This window comes from Enhydra lutris, unplaced genomic scaffold (genome assembly GCF_002288905.1).
Source record: "Enhydra lutris kenyoni isolate GAN:26980312 unplaced genomic scaffold, ASM228890v2 scaffoldscaffold21, whole genome shotgun sequence".
Classification (NCBI taxonomy): domain Eukaryota; kingdom Metazoa; phylum Chordata; class Mammalia; order Carnivora; family Mustelidae; genus Enhydra; species Enhydra lutris.
Window position 1 is genome coordinate 67,978,787 of NW_019154105.1, and position 23,619 is coordinate 68,002,405.

The following is a 23,619-nucleotide window of genomic DNA, read 5'->3' on the forward strand; positions in this document are numbered from 1 at the left end:
TGCAATCCACACCCTGTGGGGAGGTGCCCAGGGCAGTCTGCCAGGGCTGTCCATCTTACTCTTTGACCCTTGACACCAACGCCGCGTGCCTGTCCTCTTCTGGGATGGCTTTGCCTGACTCTCCTCTACCAGTGGGGACAAGGAGTGGGGGATAGGGAGCACCCAGACTATGTCCTAAGAATGTTGCTGTGGCAAAGGGCCTATCCAAGCCTCGTGTCAAAGTAACTTCTTTGCCCACAGTCTCCAAAAGCCCACCGGGGCCCCCTTCTATTCCCTTAATGCCAGGGGCCCCATCCTCAACCTCCCTGGGAGAGAGGCCAAGGGTCTGCTGTGGCCGCCCACATGGGGCACAGGGACCCAAAGGCTTGAGATCCATCAATAAATCCATGACACAAAAGGGGAAGCTGTGTCCTGAAAACACATCCTGGGGCTTCTGCCCAGCTCCGACTCAGGCTGCAGAGATAGAGATGGTCAGGGGCCCTTGTGGCAGCAGCGTGGCCCTGTGGCCCCGAGGCCCGCCACAGCCCGCGCCGGCACGTGGTTTACCTTCCTCTGCTTGTGTCTGGCTCGCTTGGCGGCTCGAGTGCTGCTCACAGGCTTGGTCTCCGAGCTGTTGATGAACTGCAGTAGGTCCTCCACCCTTCGATGGTCAACCACACTCTCTCTGTCCGAGAGCTGGTCTGCCTTTTTAGGCTGCTCTTCCTTCCTCTTGGTCAGCCGCAAACGAAGCTTCTCCCTCATCTCTGCGTAGTTTCTACTTGTCGGCGCGGCCGGAGGCTAAGGCAGTTAAAGGAGAGCGTGTCTGGATGAAGCTTCAAGTTTTAATGAGGCTGAATATTGCAAATTTCAGAACATTATCTTTAAAAATGAAAGTTTTTCTTATTACGCCAGTAATACACGTTCACGGTGAAAAATAAGGAAGATAAACAAGTGGCAGCAGCAAGGAAAACCTGTCCCAGAGTGACCGGAAGGTTAGTTCTGGTACCGACCCCTCAACCTTTACACGTTCATGAAAACTATGGTAAAGCATGTACACAAACAGACATTTTTAAACCAGAAAAGAAAAAAAAAAAAAAAATCACACATACCAATTAATCTACCTCTTACATAATACAGTGTGATTATCTTTTCGTGTCAATAAACGTGTTTGTAGAATCTTTCCGTCCCTTTGTGGGTGTCTTGTTCAATGCCAAAAGGGAAAAAGAAAACTGCCCTCAACCCCGCCGCCAATACTTCTTCCTGACACTGAACACGTGTGTGCACGTTTAGCAAATGCAGACGGAACAAAGGTAGAGAAAGAGCAACGACCAGCCCCGGCTTTTCCTCCCAACACCCCCCTGGGCCCCTGCCTGCCCCCCCGCCTGGGGCACCATGGCTGCCATGACTCGGAGGGACAGGCCATTAGAGGAGTCCCCCAGCACACCCCACACAGCGAGTGCCCCACTGCATGGCCTGCCACGATCTGCACCTAACAAGTCCCCGGTTGGCTGGTCAGGAGGTCCCCCGCTCCCAAAGAAATGAACACATGCAGTCACGAAACCCTTACAGGGAGATCTTGGGGCGAACATCTGTTACTGTTTCTCGAGGACAAGGGCACCCGAGCAGGAGGCGCTGGCTTCAGAGCTCAGTGCCGACCGGGCCTGCCGGTGCCCGGTGCCCACCCGCGGTCCCCGGGGCACTTACCCCGCCGTGCCCGAAGAACTCACAGTAGCAGCAGTCACAGTACTTGCCCTCCTTCTGGTTGGTGGAGGTGGAGGTGCTGGAGCTGTGCTCGGAGCAGCTGTCCTCGTCCGCACTCTCATCCCCGTCGTCCTGCTGCGGGTCGTACACGCCATTCTCGCAGCGGTGGCCCTCGCAGTCAGGGTCGCTGCAAAGCCACACACAGGCCAGTTATTGGCTGTGCCCCCCTCCCCCACCCACACCAGCCGCCCTATGGGGGAGAGCGGTGGGCAGGCACCAGCTCACCTGCACACGCTGGGAGGGGCGCTGAGGGGGCCATCGGTCGTGGGGGGCGGGGGGGCTCCTGGGGCCGGACAAAAGCTCTTGCGAGGCTCCACGAAGCCTGGGGACGCGGCGGCACTGCTGGGGAAGGCGGGGGCTGCGAGTCCAGCCAGATGCGGCGAGGAGGCTGGGCCAAGCACAGGAAGTGGCGCCAGGCCTGTGGGGCTGTTCCTTGGGGCGGCCGGCACCGCGTGTCGGGGATCCTCCTTGCTGACGCCGTGGAACACCTCACCTGCGGGTGGGGACGCGGAGGGGCGCTGAGAACGGCAGACTGGAGTCCGTCTGTCTTCACTACAGCATCCTCGACTGCTTAGTGTGAAGATGCTCAGAGCTGCATGACCTCTGAGGAACAGTGCCAGGAACCCCGCCTGTGCCCCTCACCTGCACCCACCACTGCCAGACACCCCATGGCGTGTATCCCTCCCACACACACCGCGGGGGCTGCACCCACTCTCTATACCTCAGCGCGAGCCCCGGGCACGAAGCTGCCTGGTGTGACCAGAGCCCGGGCCTGTGCCATCCACGTGACGTTCCCACCCCAAGTGCGACCCCATCCCTCTCCCGTCTTCCCTGCACGGCCATTAGTAGCTCTTCTCCAACCTGGCCTCTTCTAAGTGTTTCTCCTGCAGCAACACAGACATCTTCTCCACTGAGGACAGTTGCCCCCAGTCTGGGCTCATGCTGTTACACGTCTGAGTTGACCAAAGTATCTTAGGGGCACAACTACTGCCAAGGCTGCACTGGCTCCTTCCCCCGTGACCATACAAGAGGCCCTCACAGGGTCATTTCACGATGGAGCGGCCACATCCACGATGCTGCTCGCACACGGGGAGGACACAGTGTTCCCCACACGGACAGCCACTGTTCTTAATGACCACTGGGGATGATCACCTGGGCTGACAGTCACCCTGCTGGCTGCATGGGGGCCTTTCTCTGTCTGTTGTATCAGGGAGCAGCTTCCCTACCCCCCTCCTTTCTGAACACCTGGGGGATTCCTGACCATGTGTGCTATTGTCCATCCCATTACTCTTTCCAATGCTCCAGCTGTCCTGACTGTGGCTAGCAAGCGCCCTTAGAGCCAGTTTCTGTGGGCCCCCAACCTCTGCTTCCAGAACCCTGCTCCCTGTGCTCATCCCAGCGCAGGCAGCCACGTCCCCCACACACCACAGACACAGTGGCAGCAGGGGCTGCACCCCAGGCCGGCCAGCAGCCCCACCGGCTCCCTCTCCACCAGGCTTCTGTTTTCAGGAGACTAAGAATTCCTCCATGTGACCCGACAGCAGTGACCTCTTCCTCTCACAAAGCAGCAGGTACCGAAAAGAAAGGCAAGCCAGCGTGGCAAATCCCCAGAGGAAGTTTGTGGGGCAGTGAAACTCGGGTCCAACTCCCAGAGGATGTGCTGTCTGCATGCGAGCATTCTCTGGCATCGTTTACACCAGGCCTGTGGTCACACCAGGGACACGGCAATCACAGAGATGCTGAGGAAGCCGTGGACACACTGAGCTGCCCTGAGGGTCCCCGTAAGCTGGTGGGCCTTACCTATGGAAGGAGGCCTTTTGGATGACACTTTGAATTGGCTGTTGCTGGACTGCACTGTGGTGGCCGTGCAAGACACGGAGGACGTGGCTGACGATGTGGCCATCACGACTTTGTTCACTTCCATGAAAGCATCTTGGAAATTGTACAAGCATTTCTTTTTCGCAGCATTTTTTTTCTCCTTGCTCTCAGAAACCACAGGCGTTTCACCACTAGATGGGGGTGGAAGGGCTTCGGGTCTTGTTTCTGAGAGTGTTGGTCCTAGTATGTCACTCCCTTCAGAGAAGAATGAGACAAGTAAGGCCTCTCGAAATACGTCGCTAAAACCTAAGGGACATCTGTTGACTAAACTAACACTGGGGCTGTTACCGAAGCTGGGACTTTACTGGGAGGATGCTAGTCAATCAGTTTCTCTCCAGGGTAAAAAAAAAAAAAAGGCACTGAGCACCTACTATGTACCAATCCCATGCTAGGTGCCTTCCCAAAGTTATTTTACTTATTGTCTTAAAGCTACTTGGTGAGCCTAGTACTATTAGTCCCATCCTAAAGATAGAGAACCTGAGGCTCAGAGAGGCTAAACAACTTGCACAAGGTCACACAGCTAAAAACCCCTTCCACGCAGAGATGTCAAGTGTAGTTAGCTTTTCCGAGCACATACAGGGTCTGGGTGTGGGGCCACCGTGGGCTCTAACCTTGTGAAGACACAGATAATTGTGCAACCAGCCCCTCTTCAGGCGCACCTTTCCCTGTGCCTGAAATGACAGCTGTACTCAGGCAGCCGAGGGCTGTGAGGAAGGAGCTTGTTAGAGAGGACAGACCCCTTGTAAGGTCAGTACAGAACCAGGAAAGCAACCTAAGTCACAGCACTGAGGTGGGTGGTGGCAGAGCTGCAAGGCCCCTGCTAGCACCACAGGCCCAACACCAAGGCCTGGAGACAAGAGGCTCAGCCGTGCTGGGGCACGGAGAGATCTGTCGTGCTCAGGGCCCCAGAGAGCCAGCCGTACTGGAAGCAGCCACAGGGTGCCAGAGCTTGCTCTGCCCTGTCCAGGCAGCGGGACTTGGCCGGCGGCGGACGTAGATGGCTGGGGCAGGGGGATGAGGCCGAGGGGGCTTCCAGGAGCAGCTGAGGTGGGGGACCCAACTAGCCTGAGGCATCTACTGGGGGACCGCAGTAATCCACCCAGCTCAGGTCATTTTAAACCTTTAACAAAGTTTTAACAAGTTCCTTACCAGAAACTGTATCTGGCAAGAAAGTGCCAGGATTCCAGTTCTTATCATTCATCACTTCTGATCCCCAAAGACTTATAAACTTAGAACTGTTCCACTCTGGAGTGTTCCCAAAACAGCTCGGATAAATATGGTCTTGAAGAGACGCGTTGAATACCTGATGCTTGTTTGCGGGATTCGGAACAGGGGCTGGCGGTAAACCCTACAAAAAAAAAGGCTCTGATCACATATCAAAATGCACGTTCTGCTTATGTATGTAGTTAAACCACAGACAGATCCCACGACGAACACCCCTAGAGGGCCGCGCTCACTGTGGGTGGCGTCTCGCAGAGTGCGGACCTGCTCGTCAGGCACACCGCATGCCATTGCTCACATGTGAACCAGGAGTACATCATCCCAGCCACTGATGCTTCAGGGAACCGACCAGACTCAAGACGACTCAGCAGCTTACGGCATCCCTCCCTCGGCACAGGCTGCGTGCAAGTCGCTCCCCGGGCTGAGTCTCAGCGGACATTGTAAGGATCACTGCTCAAAAGCCAACTTTGGAATCACTGACAGTGGTAAAGCTCTTCAACTATGTCTCACACCTGGGCCACGTGCCGTGCAGGCTAAGGAACTATGGATTTTACGGGGCCCTGCTGGGGCAGACTGCTGTCTGAAGGCACCGAGGAAGGGTGGCTGGGACCACACGTTCACCAAGTGGCTGCTGGCTGCTCCCTGCACACCCCTGGCATTCTTGGGCCCTTCCTCCTCTCAGCCCACACCCCGCAGCTCCAGCTTTTACTACCTGAGCCGAAAGCCCCCACGGCTCACCCCCAGCCTCCTCCCAGTCCTTTCCCTCGCAGCAGCCAGAGTGCGCTTTGGTGAAGGTAAGAGTCACTCCCTTAGGGTGCACCAAGGTCTTCCTACTGCTCTTAAAATGGAACTTAGTAAGTCTCTCACATGGCCTGGCCTATCCCTGTCCTTCCTGTTCCCCCAAGCTCCTGGACACAGAGGCCTTCCCTTGGTCCTCAAACCCAAGTTCCTTCTTGACCCTGAACTTTCCTTGTGCTGAATTCAGTTTAAGGTTAAATCTAAGGTTAACATCTTAACCTCAGCCCACAACCTTGCTGACTCATATTCATCCTTCAGGCCTCACCTAAATGTCCCTGCCTCAAGGAAGTCATCACTGCCTCCTGTCCTCGCCATCCAGCACCTAAGACCAAGGTGGGCTTCCCGTACAACACACCTAGAATCTACAGTTTTCTCCTCTCAGCACTTACCACAGTTAGAATTCATGACATACTGGTCGCCTGCTGGTTTAGTACCTGCCTTCTCTCAAGCGACTCTCTGGCTCTGTGGCCCCCAGCACCTTGCTGACGCGGGCACGAGGCTCCCCCCAGCCCAGCATCCACCGCAACAGGCCCCACCCCAAGAAGCTACAGGTCTGGCACCGGGAACAATGCCTGGGAATCTCATCCTTGGGGACACAGAACTGGGCACTAAGTGCTGCGAAGTCGAGTGGGAGGGTTTCAGGAGGATTCCCAAGAGCAGAAGCCAAGCAGCTGGCTAGGGCAGAGGTCAGGAAGGAAGGGCACAGCCCCACGGACAACTGCACCACGGCCAGACAGACTGCAGAACCCAAATCAGAGCCATTGCCACCTGGCCTCTGCCTGGCGGGGGAAAGGCCAGCACAGGACGCAGTCACAGTCAGGGCCTGAGAGACAAGGAGGCGGTGGCAGTGGAGACGAGGGGTTTCGGGGCCATCAGGACAATCACTGGGGCTGTGGGAGCAAGAGCCCGAGACTCCAGTCCCTGGGAGGTGTGGCCAATGACAAAGCTGGACATGAACACTAGTTCTGTTTTCAGCCTTTGGGACGCACAGTCTGACGGGTTGGGACGCCAGCTCCCCCTTTTACTAGCTGTGTGACCTCAGGCAAATTACTCAATTTTTTTTGCGCTTTAGTTTTCTCATCTGTAATTTGTAAATACCTACCTCCAGGTGTTGTGGTAAGAATTAAATTGGACAACAGGTTCAAGTGTGCAGCACAGTGAGGGCTAAGGGACACTGTCACCACTTTGTTAAGACTGATCCCAAGTCACAGAGCACCCCCGCTCCGCCTGTCCTGGGTGCAGAGTGAAGCGGGGGTTCCTCCGCTCTGGCAGTTCGGCACACTTTTCTCAACAGGATCAGGGTGGCAGAGGGTGAGAATGGCGTGGCCATGCGGGCTGTGAAGTAGGAAGAAAGAGAGGTCTAATCTGGTGCTTCCGGCAGGGGAGCCCTGGGGAAAAGAGTGAGGAAACCAAGAACACAGTATTTCCACAGATACCAGTTTCCACAAAGGAGTGATGAACAAAAAAGAGCTGCTTCACCAGGAAGGAACCGAGGGGAAGTGACAACAAAGCAGAGGGTGGTTTCTCAGGGTTGCAGACTCCTGCTGCGGGGCAGGGACAGCCAGCTCCCCAGGCAGAAGCAGAGGGGGCTTCAAAGGCCTCACAGAGCAGAGCCAAAGGCAGGCCCCAAAGCACCACACGGTTTCCTGACGCCCTCCCCGTTCCTGGCTGCCAGTTAACTGCTTTCCCTCCAGGGAGCTGGGCTAAGGGCCCGACCCACCACCCGCTTGTGCTCAGCTCTCGACCTGCAGCCCAGCATCCCCTCCTCCGTGAAGCCACCCGCCAGGCCCCGGGCGCGCCCCCTCTCTCTTCAGTGTGACTTCCCTCCTGGCAGTGGCACAGCGCTGTGCTCTGAGGTGCTGACACGACAAGACTGCACGAGCCCTAGGGAGAGGGACCAAGTTCCTCTGGTGTGTGTTTTGCTGGCATGTAGCACAGGACCTGGCACTCACTGAATGTTCAATAAAGGGAGAACAGACTGAGCTCAGATGGATGAGGGAACACAGCTAGGAAGCTCTAATACTGAAAATGGAAAGTTAAATTCACTTCGACCACTTCTTCAGAAGCCCGTTTACTCAGAACAGGAGGTCCAGCTGCAGAGACCAAGTGAGGAAGGGGTCTGTAACAAACAAGCCACGTTTATGTGAACACTTCCCCACAAGATGGCTCCTCAACTCAACAGACGTGGGCTTCCTTTTGATAAACACAGGCCTCTGTCAACGAGACCACCTGTGGGCCAGACCTCCCAAATGATTTAGGCACAGAATCAGTCTCTCAACATGTGGACAATACTATTCAATGAGAATAGATTTATTTTACTCTGCACAAATCCACACGGTTCAAGAAAGAGAAGTTTTGAATGGTTCTCTGCTTTAAGACATAAGTCATTCACAGAAAAGTAAAATTTCTGCTTTAACGCAGAGCTCGGACAAACACACTGATAGATGCCTTCTGAACACCTTGGGAGTCTACACGGGAGTTGGGAGAGCCAGGCTCCACCGCACACCACCAAACCTTCCCAGATTCCTGGAACATGGTTGCCAAACACAGCAAGCTGAGGGGGCGAAGGACCGAGTCAGGGCATGTGTGTGTGTGGGGGGGTGGCCGACAGGCACATCCCACTAACCAGGAAGCTGGACACATGACTCTTCTGCTTTTTCCAAAGTTCTTCAGGACTATTGCCAGAGACGGTAAAGAGGCAAGAGCACCACGTTTGTTTTGGTCTTGCTATTTCTCAAGCCAGAAGAACTGAGACTGCCTCCAAAACAAAATACAGATCTGAGATCACAGTGGGGCCCCGACCACCGTCTGTCTCTGTCCCTGTTTCCCACCCCTGTTTTTCCCCCTCCAATTCCAGCCTGAACTTAGACCTGCCCCACATCTGACTTCATCACTTCTGCAATGGTTGCGCCTCTGTCCCTCCCTCAGGGCCCAGAGCCACACAGGAGCCAGTATGCAGCTCCACTCACCCTGAACTCACTGAGGGCCAGAATGTGGTGACCATTTTCAACTACTCCCCATTCTCCCAGTGGAGTGTTCAAGACATCCCTCTACCTTCATTACTAGGACATTTCCTACACGATGACTGCTTCAGAACTCAGTTTCTAGATGGAAACAACACAGACTTGGAGCTGGAATACTTGGGTTTCCAAACCTGGCCCTGCAGTTGTGGCCCTCTGCTCCTGGGCCATGTGGGTCAGTGGCTGGGAACGTGCCCTGTGAATGAGAGGGGACGAGGGTGGGGATGGGAGCATGGCCTAAGAACTCACATGGGCTCTTCCCTCTGAGGCTGTGCGGTCCCCCTCTGCTTGGGCTGTGTCCAGGAAGGGGAACACAACACTCTATACCTTTGTAACAAGGTGCTGAACCCTAGAGAAAGCTAGGGAAATCTTTCACAGAACTGATCAGTACATGGTGAGGAAAAACGGCCAGGTGGAGGTGTAGGGAAGGGAGGGCTGCCATGAAAAAGCACACACCATCGTCACAGTGATGGGGGGCAGACTCATGGTCCCACAGGAGGCAGGAGAGCTTGAGGTCACAGGTGGGGCAGCACTACACTGGTACCTCAGCCCCCACCTGGGGCCTTGTGGTTCTCACAGGGTAAGCTGAACAAAACATGCCTCATGAAAAATCACTGTACATCCAAGGACATGCACCCACAGGAGCAACCAAAAAAAACCCGGATTCAGATCCTCAAGATTTCATTCAAAAAGAGAACTATGTGTAAAATGCTTAAAGAAAGAAAATGTGATCAAGGAACAAGAGAACACAAAAAGTTGCTAATATACATTAAAAATAAATTAAGCTTACAGGTAAGAATCATAGCAGGAATTAAAAAGTCAGACTTAAGTAGTAGGTGAGACATATCAGAGTCACATAAGTGGAAGGCTGATGCAAAAGGGCTCTCTGGACAGACCAAGGGGTGAGGGTGAGAAGACAGGTGTGGGACACAGAGCAGGGCAGGTAGGCTGGCTGCACGCAGACAGCATCACAACAGACGAGGGGCATGAAGATAAAAGGGCTCAGCATCATCAGACATGGATTCAAAATGATGACGATCATGAGGCCTCCAACTGAAAAAGCACACAATGGGGGCACCTGGGCAGCTCAGATGGTTGACTCCTGGTTTCAGCTCAGGTCATGATCCTGAGGTTGAGGGACTGGGCCCCACACTGGGCTCCGTGCTCAGCAGCAAGGCTGCCTGGGATTCTTTCTCCATCTCCCTCTGTCCCTCCTCTGCTCACTCACTCTATAGTGCATACATAAAATCTTTAAAAACTAGCACACAATGTGCAAAAACACATAGGTAATGTGAGCAGTGAGAGGGACTCTCTAAAAATGAATAAAGAAAACTAGAGATTAAAAACACTGAAAAAGAAACAAAGAGTGCTTTTTTTTTAATTTTTTATTTATTTATTTATTTTTATTTGACAGAGAGAGAGATCACAAGTAGTCAGAGAGTCAGGCAGAGAGAGAGAGAAGCAGGCTCCCTGCTGAGCAAAGAGCCCGATGCGGGGCTCGATCCCAGGACACCGAGATCATGACCTGAGCCAAAGGCAGCGGCTTAATCCACTGAGCCACCCAGGCGCCCCAAAGAGTGCTTTTGATAAACAGATCATCAGTGGATAGGGCACAGCCAAGGAAAGAATCAGTGAGCATTGAGATAGGTCAACAGAAACTCCTTAAACTGAAATGCAAAGAGAAACAAGAATTAAAAAAACAAAAACAGGGGCGCCTGGGTGGCTCAGTGGGTTAGTCCTCTGCCTTCGGCTCAGGTCACACGATCTCAGGGTACTGGGATCGAGCCCCGCATCAGGGTCTCTGCTTGGCAGGGAGCCTGCTTCCTCCTCTCTCTCTCTGCCTGCCTCTCAGCCTACTTGTGATCTCGGTCTGTCAAATAAATATAATAAAATCTTTAAAAACAAGCAAACAAACAAACAAAAACAAAAACACCCACCAAAACTAGAAAACTACCACCACGGACACAAAATCGATAAAACAACTAATTTCAAAAGATAGTAACAGGAAATGGAATACCAAAAGAAGAAAGAGGAAAGAAAGAAGTATTTGAAGGAACACTGGCTAAGAACACTCCAAAATTAATGACACCAAACTACAGATCTAGGAGGCACAGAGAACACCAAATAGAAAAAACAAACAAACAAAAAAAACACTCCCAAATCTACACTTAGGCATTTCATTAAAAAAGGGGCAAGAAATCAAAGACAAAACAAAAAACAAAACCCAAAAAACTGCAACCCTTGAAAGCAGCCTTGGGGAAGAGGTGGAAGGGGGTAGGGTGGGGTGCCCTGTGCCTCTAGAACAAGGAGGAGAATCACAGAGGACATCTGGTCAGAAACCAGGCAAGCAAGAGAAGAGCAGAGTGAAATTTTTTTATAGTGTTGAAAGAAAAAAATCCCACCAACCCAGAATTCTGCATCCAGTGAAATTACCCTTCAAAGGTGAAGGGAAAGACCTCAGACACACACACCCACTAAACACTGAGGGAACTCATCACCAGCAGACCTGCCCTGCAAGAAAGGTGAGGATATTTTCTTTAGGCAGTGGGAAAATGTAAGCTGTCAGAAACCTGGATCTAGGGGCGCCTGGGTGGCTCAGTTGGTTAAGCAGCTGCCTTCGGCTCAGGTCATGATTCCAGGGTCCTGGGATTGAGCCCCGCATCGGGCTCCCTGCTTAGCAGAGAGCCTGCTTCTCTCTCTCCCTCTGCCTGCTGCTCTGCTTACTTGTGCTCTCTATCTCTCTGTCAAATAAATAAATAAATAAATAATCTAAAAAAAAAAAAAAACCTGGATCTACACGAAAAAAGGATGGGCAATGGGGAAGGAGTAAATGCCAGTGAAATGAACTTATCCCTGCCTACCAATTGATCTGAAAGGTAACTCTGTGTGTAGTATTAGCAGTAACAACGTAATGGGCCACCGATGAACAGATCCGTGAGAACAGCAGCAGCAATGTCACAGGTGACAGGAGGGAGGGATCAGGAACTCTCTGGGAAAAGGTACCTACACTAACACGAAGCAGAACAGTGTTACCTGAAGGGGACTCAGATTAGTTAAAATGCATATTCTAATACAACTGCTAAAAAACATTTTTTTTAAAGCATAACCAATATGCTAAAGACAGAAGATAAAACAGAATCCAAAAATGCTTAATTAAAAGTAGAGAAGACAGAAAAAGGAAGTCTCTGATAATGAACAGAAAACAGAACGATGGTTATTATTAACCCAAACACATCCAAAATTACTTTAAATGTGTCTAGTCTAAATATACAGATGAAAACACAGATTATCAGAGTATATTAAAAAAACAAACCCCACCTAGAGGTGTCGACAAGAAACCTACTGGGAGCATAAAGACCCCTGTGAGTTAAAAGGAAAGAGATGGAGAAAGAAATATGGTGCTGGCGCTCACAAAAAGCCGGAGCACCTGTATTAACTTCAGACAAGTCAGACTTCAGAGTAGAAAGATTATCGGGGATAAAGAAGGGCATTCCGTAATGATAAAAGGGTCAACTCCCCAGGAACACGTAACAACCCTAAATATGTAAGCACCGAACAACACAGTGCCAGATTCAGTGCGACAAAAACAGACAGGACTGCAGGAGGGGGAGAGTCTGCTGTGGAAGCCGGAGACGCTGACAGCACTGTGCCCCGAGCAGGCAGATTCAGCAGCAGGTCAGGAAGGACATCTCAGACTTAGCAGTAAGTGATGTCTGAGGACAGCCTGCCTCATGTAGTGACAGCAGAGTATGCACGTCTCTCCAGCTCACCTGGAGTGCTGACCAAGACACACCAGCTCTGGCCCCAAAACATTCCTTAGCACATTCAAAAGAACAAAAGTCACACAATGCCTGTTCCCAGACCACAGTGGAATTAAAGCAGAAATCAGTACTAAAAAGATAGCTGGGAAATCCCCAAATATTTGCAAATAAGATTTTTTGCCATACAGTTTTGATTTTTATCTAGAATTTCACTACTGGATCTTTCTCCTGTAACTACTTTTTAACTTTCAAGTAACTTGTATCTCAACATATAAATTAAACGTATCGCTGGTACAAAGACATTTGAAAACAAAAACGGTCCTCAAGTTATTCTCTAAGTTCAAAAACAAATTTTTCAGGGCGCCTGGGTGGGTCAGTTGTTAGGCGTCTGATCCTGGGGTCCTGGGATGGAGCCCCGCGTCAGGCTCTCTGCTCAGCAGGGAACCTGTTTCTCCCTCTTCCACTCCCCCTGCTTGTGTTCCCTATCTCACCATGTCTCTCTCTGTCAAATAAATAAAACCTTAAAAAAATATATTTTTTCTATACTACTCATCCCAAGCATTTTAAGTGCTAAGTATTTGCCCACAATAGCCAGAGTATGAATTAAAAGAATTACAACTACAATAACATAAAGTCCTAACGGCGACAAATGCCACCTCACCAGAGCAAAAATCCCTGAAGGCCTAAAGAACACAAACACGGAAGCAGCTGAGCTTCACACTCACAGCTGCCCTCCACCATTCAGCTTGCATCTCTGCCTCCCACGCTGATAAGCCTGCTCTGACGTAACTGAAGACATGTGTGCATCTTTAGAAGGGGCTTCTACCAACTCCTATGGGGCTGTGAACACACCATGGACTCACAGTATGCAACTAAGTCAAACTAACTCAAATAAGACTCAAGTGACAGTGCAAGCTCGTCTAGGGAAACATTTTTATATCAGATTCAAGGGAAGTATTTTGCCAAATGCATCTCATTTTTCTAAATAGACATGGCATCTAGCTAATGTATCTTAAAAACATCAGGGGGGGGGGGGGGCGCTGGGTGGCTCAGTCCTTAAGTGTCTGCCTTTGGCTCAGGTCATGATCCTGGGGTCCTGGGACTGAGTCCCACATCAGGCTCCCTGCTCAGGGGGGTTCTGCTTCTCCCTCTGCTCCTCCCCCACTGCTCGTGCTGGCGGTCTCTCTCGCTCGCTTTTGCAAATACAAATAAATAAAATCGTGAATAAAATAAAATAAAAGCATCTGTGAATAGTCCTGACATCAGTAGCAAAGTGACGGAAATAAAAGCTTACTAGCGCGTCCTCTGCACTTCCTACCCATGAATCCTCCCTAACTATCTACTGGATTGAAGTTCACAAGGTATTAAATACATTTTATATACAGATACTCCCCCAAAATATTTTTCTTCTCTTATACCCTTTTATGGACTACCAATAATGCCCTGAGAAAAAGCTAAGTCAGGGGGAAAAAATCAGTTTTTAACTGAACGTCCCAACAGCCTTTTGGAATAATCAATTTCACTACTTTACTTGAAGATGTTTAGGAACTGATTCTTCAACAGAAAAACATTAAACAGAACATTCTCTACTCTCTCCTGGAGGTGGCTCCCAGGAGCTAGAGGGCAGCTGTATTCAGGTAAGAACAGAATGGACAGCCTCCCAACCATACACTCACCCAGAGGGAAAGAGGCTAGAGACAAGGCAGACCATGGAGACAGCCTGGCTTTGCATACACACCGGAAAATCTTCCTTCAAATCACTCTACTAATAAAGCCATCATTAAATGTCCAAACTGAGCGACATTCAATCTAACAAAATTCAAGCATCGCATCAATGTGGCAGTTACTAAGTACTTATTGCAACAGAATGTGACAGACTGACTTTATTCTATTCTAAATCAGTGGTTAGGTGCCCCTTCCCAGCAAACAAACAGCAAAGCCCACTGATAGGCTACACACACCCTACTTCACAGCAGATGCCCCGTGGGGAAAGAAAATGTTCATGTAGCCTAAAAAAGCCCCTTCCATCCCATCCAGCCCCTCCCTTCTCCCAGCTGAGAATCACTGTTTTAAATAATATATCTGTAGAGTTTGGGGAAAACTAAAAATTTCACTGTAAAATCTAAGCTACGAAAATAGAAGCATGGGGTTCTCTGAGAAGAACTACGTAAAGAGCAAACCTTTTCTACATGCTCACTCCTTCTCAGAATAGCCTTTGAGCACAGCTGGTCTGGGAGGCCCTTTCCTTTGTGCCTTCAGTCGCCTCCCAACAGCCTGCACGGCGCTGCGACCTTCTCTCGACTACGCTTAGGATTCCTCCTTTAGTAATTTCAGACATTGAAGAGCCCAGCTAGTGTCAGAGGACCCAGGGTGTACTCACTATATCTTATCTGTGCAACATTACAACAAAGAGCCAGGCCCTTGGGGCGCCTGGGTGGCTTAGTGGGCTGAGCCTCTGCCTTTGGCTCAGGTCATGATCTTAGGGCCCTGGGATCGAGCCCCACATCGGGCTCTCTGCTCAGCAAGGAGCCCGCTTCCCTCTCCCTCTGCCTGCCTCTCTGCCTACTTGTGATCTCTCTCCCTCTGTCAAATAAATAAATAAAAATCTTAAAAAAAAAAAAAAAAAAAAAAAAGAGCCAGGCCCTAGGAGGCCATAAGCAAAGAAATGAACTGGCGTATGGGTGAGCAGAGCCGTGTATGCAGTTCCCCCAAGTACAACCCGTTACACCAATATCATTTGGAAAACTTTACATTCTAGGTAATTCTGAAGGAGTATACCACAACTTTTGTGATTGTTTTTTATAACTGTGAATGTTCAAAATTCTGAGAGCCTAAGAGATTATGGTAAAAGGAGACATTTGAGGACCTTCCTACCAAGAGCAGACTTGGTCCTAGACATTGCCAATTTACGATTTTTGTTTGTTAAAATATGTACTTCTTGTACAATCTTAGTGACAGGTGAGCTTCCCGGCCCTCTTTGCCCTAACTTACCTTACTGTGTGCGAAGGGGGGCGCCGTATACAAGGTGGGGTGGATGAGAGGGCGGGGCAGGTGCGGGACGGCGTGCAGAGGCACATGTCCATGGATGTGGGGGTACAGATGCAGGGCAGGGTGTGTGGGCTTCTCGGGGCTTAGGAACTGATGGCCTGGGGGAAGGGCTCCTGCGGTCATCGCTGATGCCGTCAGTCCGGAAGCTTCTTGCTTACAAACATGACATTCACAAGCGTTTGCAGCTTGTTCAGCCTAAAAGGAAAGAAAAAAAAGAAAAAAAAAGTAAAAAGTTCAACCTAAAGGGAAAGAAAAAAAAGGACTGGTGTGAATTAAACTAATGTCAGCCACATTCTGCTGAGCAGGGCTCCCGTGACACCTCGAGTTGTCCAAAGCCCTCCTTGTAGAGTACAGAAGGGACCCCAAGAGCCTGGGATGAAGGGGACCTGTGGAGAGAAGAGACGAACACCTCATGCCCTGGCCGGGTGTCAGCTCAGGTAGCAGTCACACCCATCTGCGCCTGGGCCTGTCTGTGCAGGGACAGGGAACCGGCAAGGGTGGCCTAGGGGAGAGGGAGAGAAGAACTGGAGCCCAGGAGGACAGAGCACTGGCGTGGGCGGGGCTCCCTCGGCTCAGGAGTGGTTCCACCGAGATGGTGCCAGACGAGGCACCAGAGATGGGACTCAGTGAGGGTGACATGAAGCAGTCGGTAGCTCCTCTCCCTCAAAACAAGGGTAAAACTGAATGCGATTGTCAAAGCAATCATTTAAGGATCTGAAAATCAACCAAAGGGAAACAGCAAATCCAGAAGCATTTATTCATGCCAATCTGCTAGAACGTAAGAGCAGCAGGAGCCTGGGGGCGCCTGGGTGGCTCAGTGGGTTAAAGCCTCTGCCTTCGGCTCAGATCATGATCTCAGGGTCCTGGGATCGAGCCCCACATCGGGCTCTCTGCTCAACAGGAAGCCTGCTTCCTCCTCTCTCTCTGCCTGGCTATCTGCCTCCTTGTGGTCTCTGTTCGTCAAATAAATAAATAAAATCTTAAAAAAAAAAAAAAAAAAAAAGAGCAGCAGGAGCCTGGCCTTTTTGCCTGGGGCTCTTCCCATTCCCAACAGCCCTTAAAAAAACCAAAGAATCAACAGCAGATTTAAACAGTACACTAAAAATTTTAATACAAAAAAGGGAGTAAAGGGGGAACAGAGGAACAAAAAACACGAAACCTATGGAAACAAAGTGGCAGCTGCACGTGGCACAGCCATCATGACTGACATCAATGCCCTCCAGACAAAAGGCAGAGATTGATGGACAAAGTACAAATACAAAACCCAACTAAAGGATTCAAACACAAATCTTAAACTCAAACATACAAAGAAGCTGAAATTCAAAGGATGAAAAAATAGATACCATGCATACAGTAACCCTCCGGCTGCCGGAGCGACTCTGCTGGTGGGATGAAATGCTCTCTCAGATGAGAGAAGCTAGCGGAGAAGCATCTCATAATGACTAAAGAGTCGACATGTATCAACAATCACACACATACACTGCCAACAACACTGTCCCAAATGCATGAATTTGGCTCATCTGAAAAGGGAATAGACACTCTGGCAGTGATACGAATACGTCAGTATGTCTCTCAGGAATTTTTAGAACCATGCAGATAATCAGGAAAGATTCAGAGAATTGGAATAACGCTATCAATTTGACCAAACTTTTATTCATAGGACACCCCATCTAACGAGAGCAGAACACAAATTATTTTCAAGTATACATAGAACATTATGTAGGACAGACTAGATGTCGGGCTATAAAACAGGTCTCACTATATTCGGAAGTCCATATATTCGGAATCCATAACCTAAACTTAAGAGTCAACAAGCTAGACAGGGAAAAACAAACTAAACCCAAAGTCAATGGAAAGAAATAATGGAGATTAGAACAGAAATCAATGAAATAAAGAGAAAAACATAAAATTAATAAAACTCCCAATTTTTTTTTTACAGAAATTGGTAATTCTTTAGCCAGACTGAAGGTTTAAAAAAAAGCAGACAAAATTACCCAACTAATGAATTAACATCACTCCATATCCTGAGAACTAAAAGAATCATAAAGGAATATAATAAACCACCTGATGCCATCAAAGGAGACAGTGCAGGTGAAATGGACGAATTCCTAGAAAGACATAAAAATTTTAAATTAAGAAGAAATAGAAAATCTGACTAAACCTATAACAAGTAAAGAAAATTTGAATTAGTCATTCTAAATCTTCCCACAAGACCAGGCCCATGGGATTTCACTGGTAAATTCTATCAACTATTTAAGAAATCTCAACTTTAGACAAATTTCTTCAGAAAATATAGGCAGAATAAACACTTCCCAACTCATTCTAGGAGGCCAATATTACCCTGATATCAAAGCCAGACTGAGACAAAAATCCTAACAAAAGATTAGCAACTAATCCAGCAACATACCAAAAGAAAAAAAGTTTATACACCATGACCAAATGGGATTTATTCCAGGAACACAAGGTTGGTTTAACATTCAAAAATCAGGGGTGCCTGGGTGGTTCAGTCGGTTAAGCATCCAACTCTTGATCTCAGGGTTTTGAGTTCAAGCCCCATGTGGGGCTCCACATTGGACATGGTCTACTTAAAAAAGAAAAAAAAAAAAAAAAAATTCAAGAATCACTTGATGCAACACACCACAGTAAAAGAATGAAGGATGAAACCACAAGAACATTTCAATAGATCCAGAAAGAGCATCTGGAGAACCCAATATATGTTCACAATAAAACTCTTAGGAAATGAGGAGCGGACAGGATTTATTTCCTCAACCTGGTAAGGTTGTCCTCGACAGATGCGCAGCTGGGATCATCCTAGTCACAGACTGGGCGACTCTCCCCGGGACCGGGAGCAAGGCAGAGTTGTGTGCTTGTACCGCTTCTCTGCCGCGCTGTGCTGGACATTCTGGCCAGCTCAGTAAGCAAGAGGAAGACGCTGTGTTTCCAGACTGAGAAGGAAAAAGTAAAATTGTCTTTATTCACAAACAACATGACCTTGCATATAGAAAATCCAAAGGAATCTAACCAAAAGAGAGAGAGAGAGAGAGAGGGAGAGAGAGACCAAAGAATAAACGAATTAAAGCTGCAGAATATAAGACAAATATCTGAAAATCAACTGTATTTCTATATATTACCAATAAATTGAAAATTGAAATAAGAAAATATCACTTTCACAAAATCAAAAACATCTAATACTTAAGAATGAATTTAAGAAATACATTCAAGACCCACTGACTAGAAATTTTTTTAACTGCTGGAAGAAATTAAAGATGATTTAAGTAAATGGAAAGAGAACAGCACATTCCTAGGCTGACAGATGCAATGCCATTAAGACTGGATTTTCCTCCAAGTGATCTACATCACCTCACAAAGAAAAGAGCAGGCCCAGAGGAGTCTGCTGTGAATTCTATCAAGTATTCAAGAAGTCAATACACTCTCTATCAAAATTCAGGCAGTTTTTTTGTAGAATAAGCTGATTCTAACACTTACACGGAAACATGAAGGACTCTGAACAGCCTACATAAGTTTCAATAAGGCCCACCAACCTGGGGGGCAGACCCTACCTGCTGTCCAAACTTACTACGAAGCAGGTCACACACACCGCGGGAAAGGACCCAGAGGTCCAAGGAGCAGAGAACGCAGAGTGCAGACAGCAAACGCATGTATTTAGAGCCCCTCAATGTTCAACAAACGGCTAATGCAACTCAGCAGGAAAAGACAGGCTCTGTCAACAAATGCTGCTGGGCAACTGGATGTAGACGTAGCAAAAAGCTGAACGTAGCCCCTTGCCTCATACTGTGAGGAAAACTGAGTCAAATGAACCACACCTTAAATGAGAGCTCAAGTTAGAAATCTTGCAGAACAAAACAGAGTTTTCTTGGATATGACATCAAAAGCATGATTTGTAAAAGGAAAAATCGAGGAATTGGAATTCACCAAAATTAAAAACTTCTGCTTTTCAAAAAATACCATAAAACCTAACAGACAGGGGCGCCCAGGTGGCACAGTCGGTTAAGCATTGCACCCGGCTCAGGTCGGGATCTTTGGGTTGAGAGATCAAGCCCCTCAGGTGATTCTGTGTGCTAAGCAAGGAGTTAGCTTGGGATTCTCTCTCCTTCTCCTTCTGACACCCACTGTGTGCATGCACATGTGTACTTTTTCTCTCTCAAATAGGTAAATAAATAAAATCTTTAAAAAAACCAACACCACAAAAACACAACTAATATACATGCCACAGACCCAGAGAAAATCTCTGCAAATCACATACTAATAAAGGACATATAATAGCATAAAAAGAAGTCTGACATCTCAACAATAAGATGGAATGGGAAATGCAAGGAAGACCGAAATCTCAAGGGGCTGCCATTTCTCACCAGACTGGCCAAACCCCAAGACTACGACATCATCCTCTCCTAGGGAGCAGGGGAGACCATCACACTCTAGACCCAGAGAAGCCACCACTGGTGACCACTCCTAGGAACAGACCTGATGTAGGAAGGTCAGATGTATAAGGTCGCTCACCGAATAGCATAAAGGGAAAACAAAGGGAAGCAAACACAAGTGCCCACCAGCAGGGACTAAAAAGAGAATTCTGGTATGTCCACCTGCTGGCACACAGAGAGGGCAACAGACAAGGACGAGGAAGTGTGCTCCACACAGAATCAGTCAGGATATAATGTTGAGAGGAAAAGCAAGGGGGGCTGAGTGTGCATTAGTATAAGCCTTGTCACAGAAAAGGAAAGAATAAATATTAGCATTTGCATAAACAAACACTAGAAGGACACAATAATAAGACTGGTTACCTACTGGGACTAGAACTGGGGATGGGCAGGTGCTGGGCAGGGCAGAGGGTGAACAACGCTAGGGCCAGACTTCTTCTTTTTTTTTTTTTTAAAGATTTTATTTATTTATTTGACAGAGAGAAATCACAAGTAGGCAGAGAGGCAGGCAGAGAGAGAGGAGGAAGCAGGCTCCCTGCTGAGCAGAAAGCCCGATGTGGGGCTTGAACCCAGGACCTGGGATCATGACCTGAGCCGAAGGCAGCGGCTCAACCCACTGAGCCACCCAGGCGCCCCAGGGCCAGACTTCTTAATGAAACACCTTTTTGTACCGCCTTTCTTGTTTCAACTATGGACCTATACTGACTATTAAGGAAAATAATTTAGCCAAGCAACCCGACCATCATTTGTTCTTCCTTTCATTTAAGAACTATGTGAGCGGGGTGCCTGGGTGGCCCAGTAGTTAAGCATCTGCCTTTGACTCAGGTTATGGTTCCAGGGCCCTGGGATCGAGTCCTGCATTGGGCTCCCTGTTCATCGAGAAGTCAGCTTGTCCCTCTCCCTCTGTCCCTACTCACTGCTCAAGTGTGTACTCTCACTCTCTCAAACAAATAAATAAAAACTTAAAAAAAAAAAAAAAAAAAAGAACTAAGTGAGCATCTATTCATAAAATTAGGAGTCTCTAAGAGAAAAGAGTCATTGCCGGAGGTACACTCACCTTTTGGAAACAGAAAAACAGACCTCCATCAGAAAAAAACCTCCCTTACAAAATCAACTTTTTTCTGAAATTTTAACATTCCATTATTTTATTTATTTAAAAAACCCTCCCTTTGCTTCTTTACATACAAAAAAAGCCCCTCTATGACAGCTAACTGTCTGGAGCGACTCGGATGCTGCAAAATTGAGACCGTCGAGTGGATTAAAGCAAGAGGAACAAGATGAAAACAGGGTGAGGGACCATGTTTGTGTATTTTATCAGTGGGCCTCAATCCTCTCCAGTTCTAATCTTTAGAAGCTATTCAAGATAACACAATTTTGCATTCAATGATGCTCATGTTTAGAGAAAATATACACAAACACAGACACCCTCAGCGAAACATAAAGTTTGGGAAAATGAAATCATACCTGCTGAGTAGGGTAAGACGGGGGTGGACTGTCCGCTTTCCTCTCCTCATTCCTGGGACTCCCACTGCCTAGAGCTCCATCTTGCTCTGGGGCTCCCGGCGGCTCCCCACTGCTCTCGCCATCTGCCTCCTCGTCGTCGGCCTCTGAAGAGCTGCTGCTGGTACTGCTTACCTGAGGGGACTTCAAAAACAAACTTGGTAATTTATACTTTTCAAAGTGGAAGAACTAAAACAAACAAGACACCAGATCACCACCTGATGCCATCTCTTGTCACTGTGAAGAAGTGGTGTCCATACCTCATCTTTCAGGGCCATGTTTTCCCCGCCACCGTTCAGCTCGCTGTGGATTCCATTCATACTGGCCACCACCTCGGTATCATCGTAGTTACTCAGTGGATAAATATCAGCAAATTTAGCTGACAACGGTGCAACGTCTTCATCGTCACTACAACTGAGACAGGCAGAGACGGTCACCATGAGGCTGCTCACCAGGGGACAGGGAGTACACCGCCCATGGAGCCCGATGCTGCCTTTACAGGCTGTTCTGGTTTGCGGGAATATTACACTGAGCACCACGCACACTTGGTAACATCTCCTGATAACCTGAACACCGGGGGAAAAATGCCTGAAAGATTACCATCTGTGCTACACAGAAGAATGGAAAACAAAACACCAAAATAAGAAAAATATCTGGGAAACTGCCAAAATTTAATCGGATTAATTATTACTGCATTTCCACTGGGCTTGAAGTGCCTCAGTGTACAACTGTTCGCTGCCATTTCCAAGCAGACACAATTAATTTTTTATTAAAATTAAAGGGAGTACAAAGAACCACCAAAGTTTCAGACGTAGCCAGTTGAACAAAACTTTAAAGGCACTTAGGTGACAAAATACTAAAAGTTTTTTACTACAAAGGCCTGCTCTCGACAAGTCACTCATGATCTGAATTAAATATCAGCTTTTTTTTTTTTTTAAAGATTTTATTTATTTATTTGTCAGAGACAGAGGGAGAGAGAGTGAGAGAGCACAGGCAGACAGAGAGGCAGGCAGAGGCAGAGGGAGAAGCAGGCTCCCTGCTGAGCAAGGAGCCTGATGTGGGACTCGATCCCAGGACTCTGGGATCATGACCCGAGCCGAAGGCAGCCGCTTAACCAACTGAGCCACCCAGGCGTCCCTAAATATCAGCTTTAACAAGACATCTAAACAATGGGCAAATGGAAGATTTACTTAAAAAAAAACAAAACAAAAAAAAAAAACAAAAAAAAACTAGTAGGCAAATTTCAAGGCTGTAGCTAATGAAGGACACTTCAAACATAGGCTTTTCTGGTGTGACAAGGGCAGGCACACAGTCTCCACATCAGGGCAGACTGTGCAGGGCATGGACCATTCGTGGTCAGCCCACCGTGACCATAAACATGCCTCTCAGTCCGTCTTTAGCTCTCCATACAATAACTTCCAGAAGGAAAAATCCTACAAACTGGTGATCTTTCGGATTTAGTAGAGTGTCCAGAATTGCTCAACTTAGATGTCCTTCCCATTTTTGGAAAAAGAGGGAACACAATATGCCGTAACCTGAAGTTCACCACGGTTAGTACCCACAGTACCCACCAGGTGAAGGCTGCTCAGGTCTCCTGAGGCCCGCGGCACCTGAGGTGATGGAATGTGTGGCCTTGGCCAACACTCATACCCACTCCCGAAACATCACCACCACTACCACGAGTCACAGATGACATGAGGTGATTGAGTCATTTGCTCAGTGTAATGAAGGCAGGCTACAGCTCCCCTAGGGCCCCCGAGAACCAAACAGCCCTGCGGCACAGAGACTCCAGGCACACGATTCTCTCCAACCGACTTAGTGCTGACACCAAGAAAGAGATGACACAAACCAAAGGCAACAACGGAGGCTTTCAAGTCATCACAGTTCATGTTTAGAAGACATTAATCCTAGCTGCTGAAGGACCAGAGGTCCAGCACAGCCGCAGGCAGTCCTGGCCCACAGACAAAGGTACCCCAGCGCACTTCCTCCACTGCGCAACACAGCGCAGAAGCCCACACCTGACATCAGTGTGACAAAGTAGCAGGGATGGGCTTTTCCAACATAAATTTTTTTTTACATTTATTTAAACACCATATGTGTTTAATTTCAGTCTGTTTTTAGTTAGAGGTTGCCAAACAGCTAGCTGGGAAACCCTCGACCCTCCCTCACAGGCCCCAGAGAGAGCACAGGGTATTCAGGTCTAGAAAGCAGCTCGAA

The 23,619-nt window shown here is 48.5% G+C and overlaps 1 protein-coding gene across 1 annotated transcript in view; it reads right to left on the reverse strand.

Annotated features, from left to right (window-relative positions):
• Positions 1-23,619, reverse strand: part of LOC111149040 (family with sequence similarity 193 member A) — a 164,443-nt gene that overhangs the window by 22,529 nt on the left and 118,295 nt on the right. Inside the window, 8 exon segments of the mRNA XM_022505934.1 lie at positions 547-777; positions 1,684-1,867; positions 1,966-2,233; positions 3,541-3,813; positions 4,768-4,966; positions 15,410-15,661; positions 21,367-21,546; positions 21,663-21,816. Of these exon segments, the coding sequence (XP_022361642.1) occupies positions 547-777; positions 1,684-1,867; positions 1,966-2,233; positions 3,541-3,813; positions 4,768-4,966; positions 15,410-15,661; positions 21,367-21,546; positions 21,663-21,816 (1,741 nt within the window).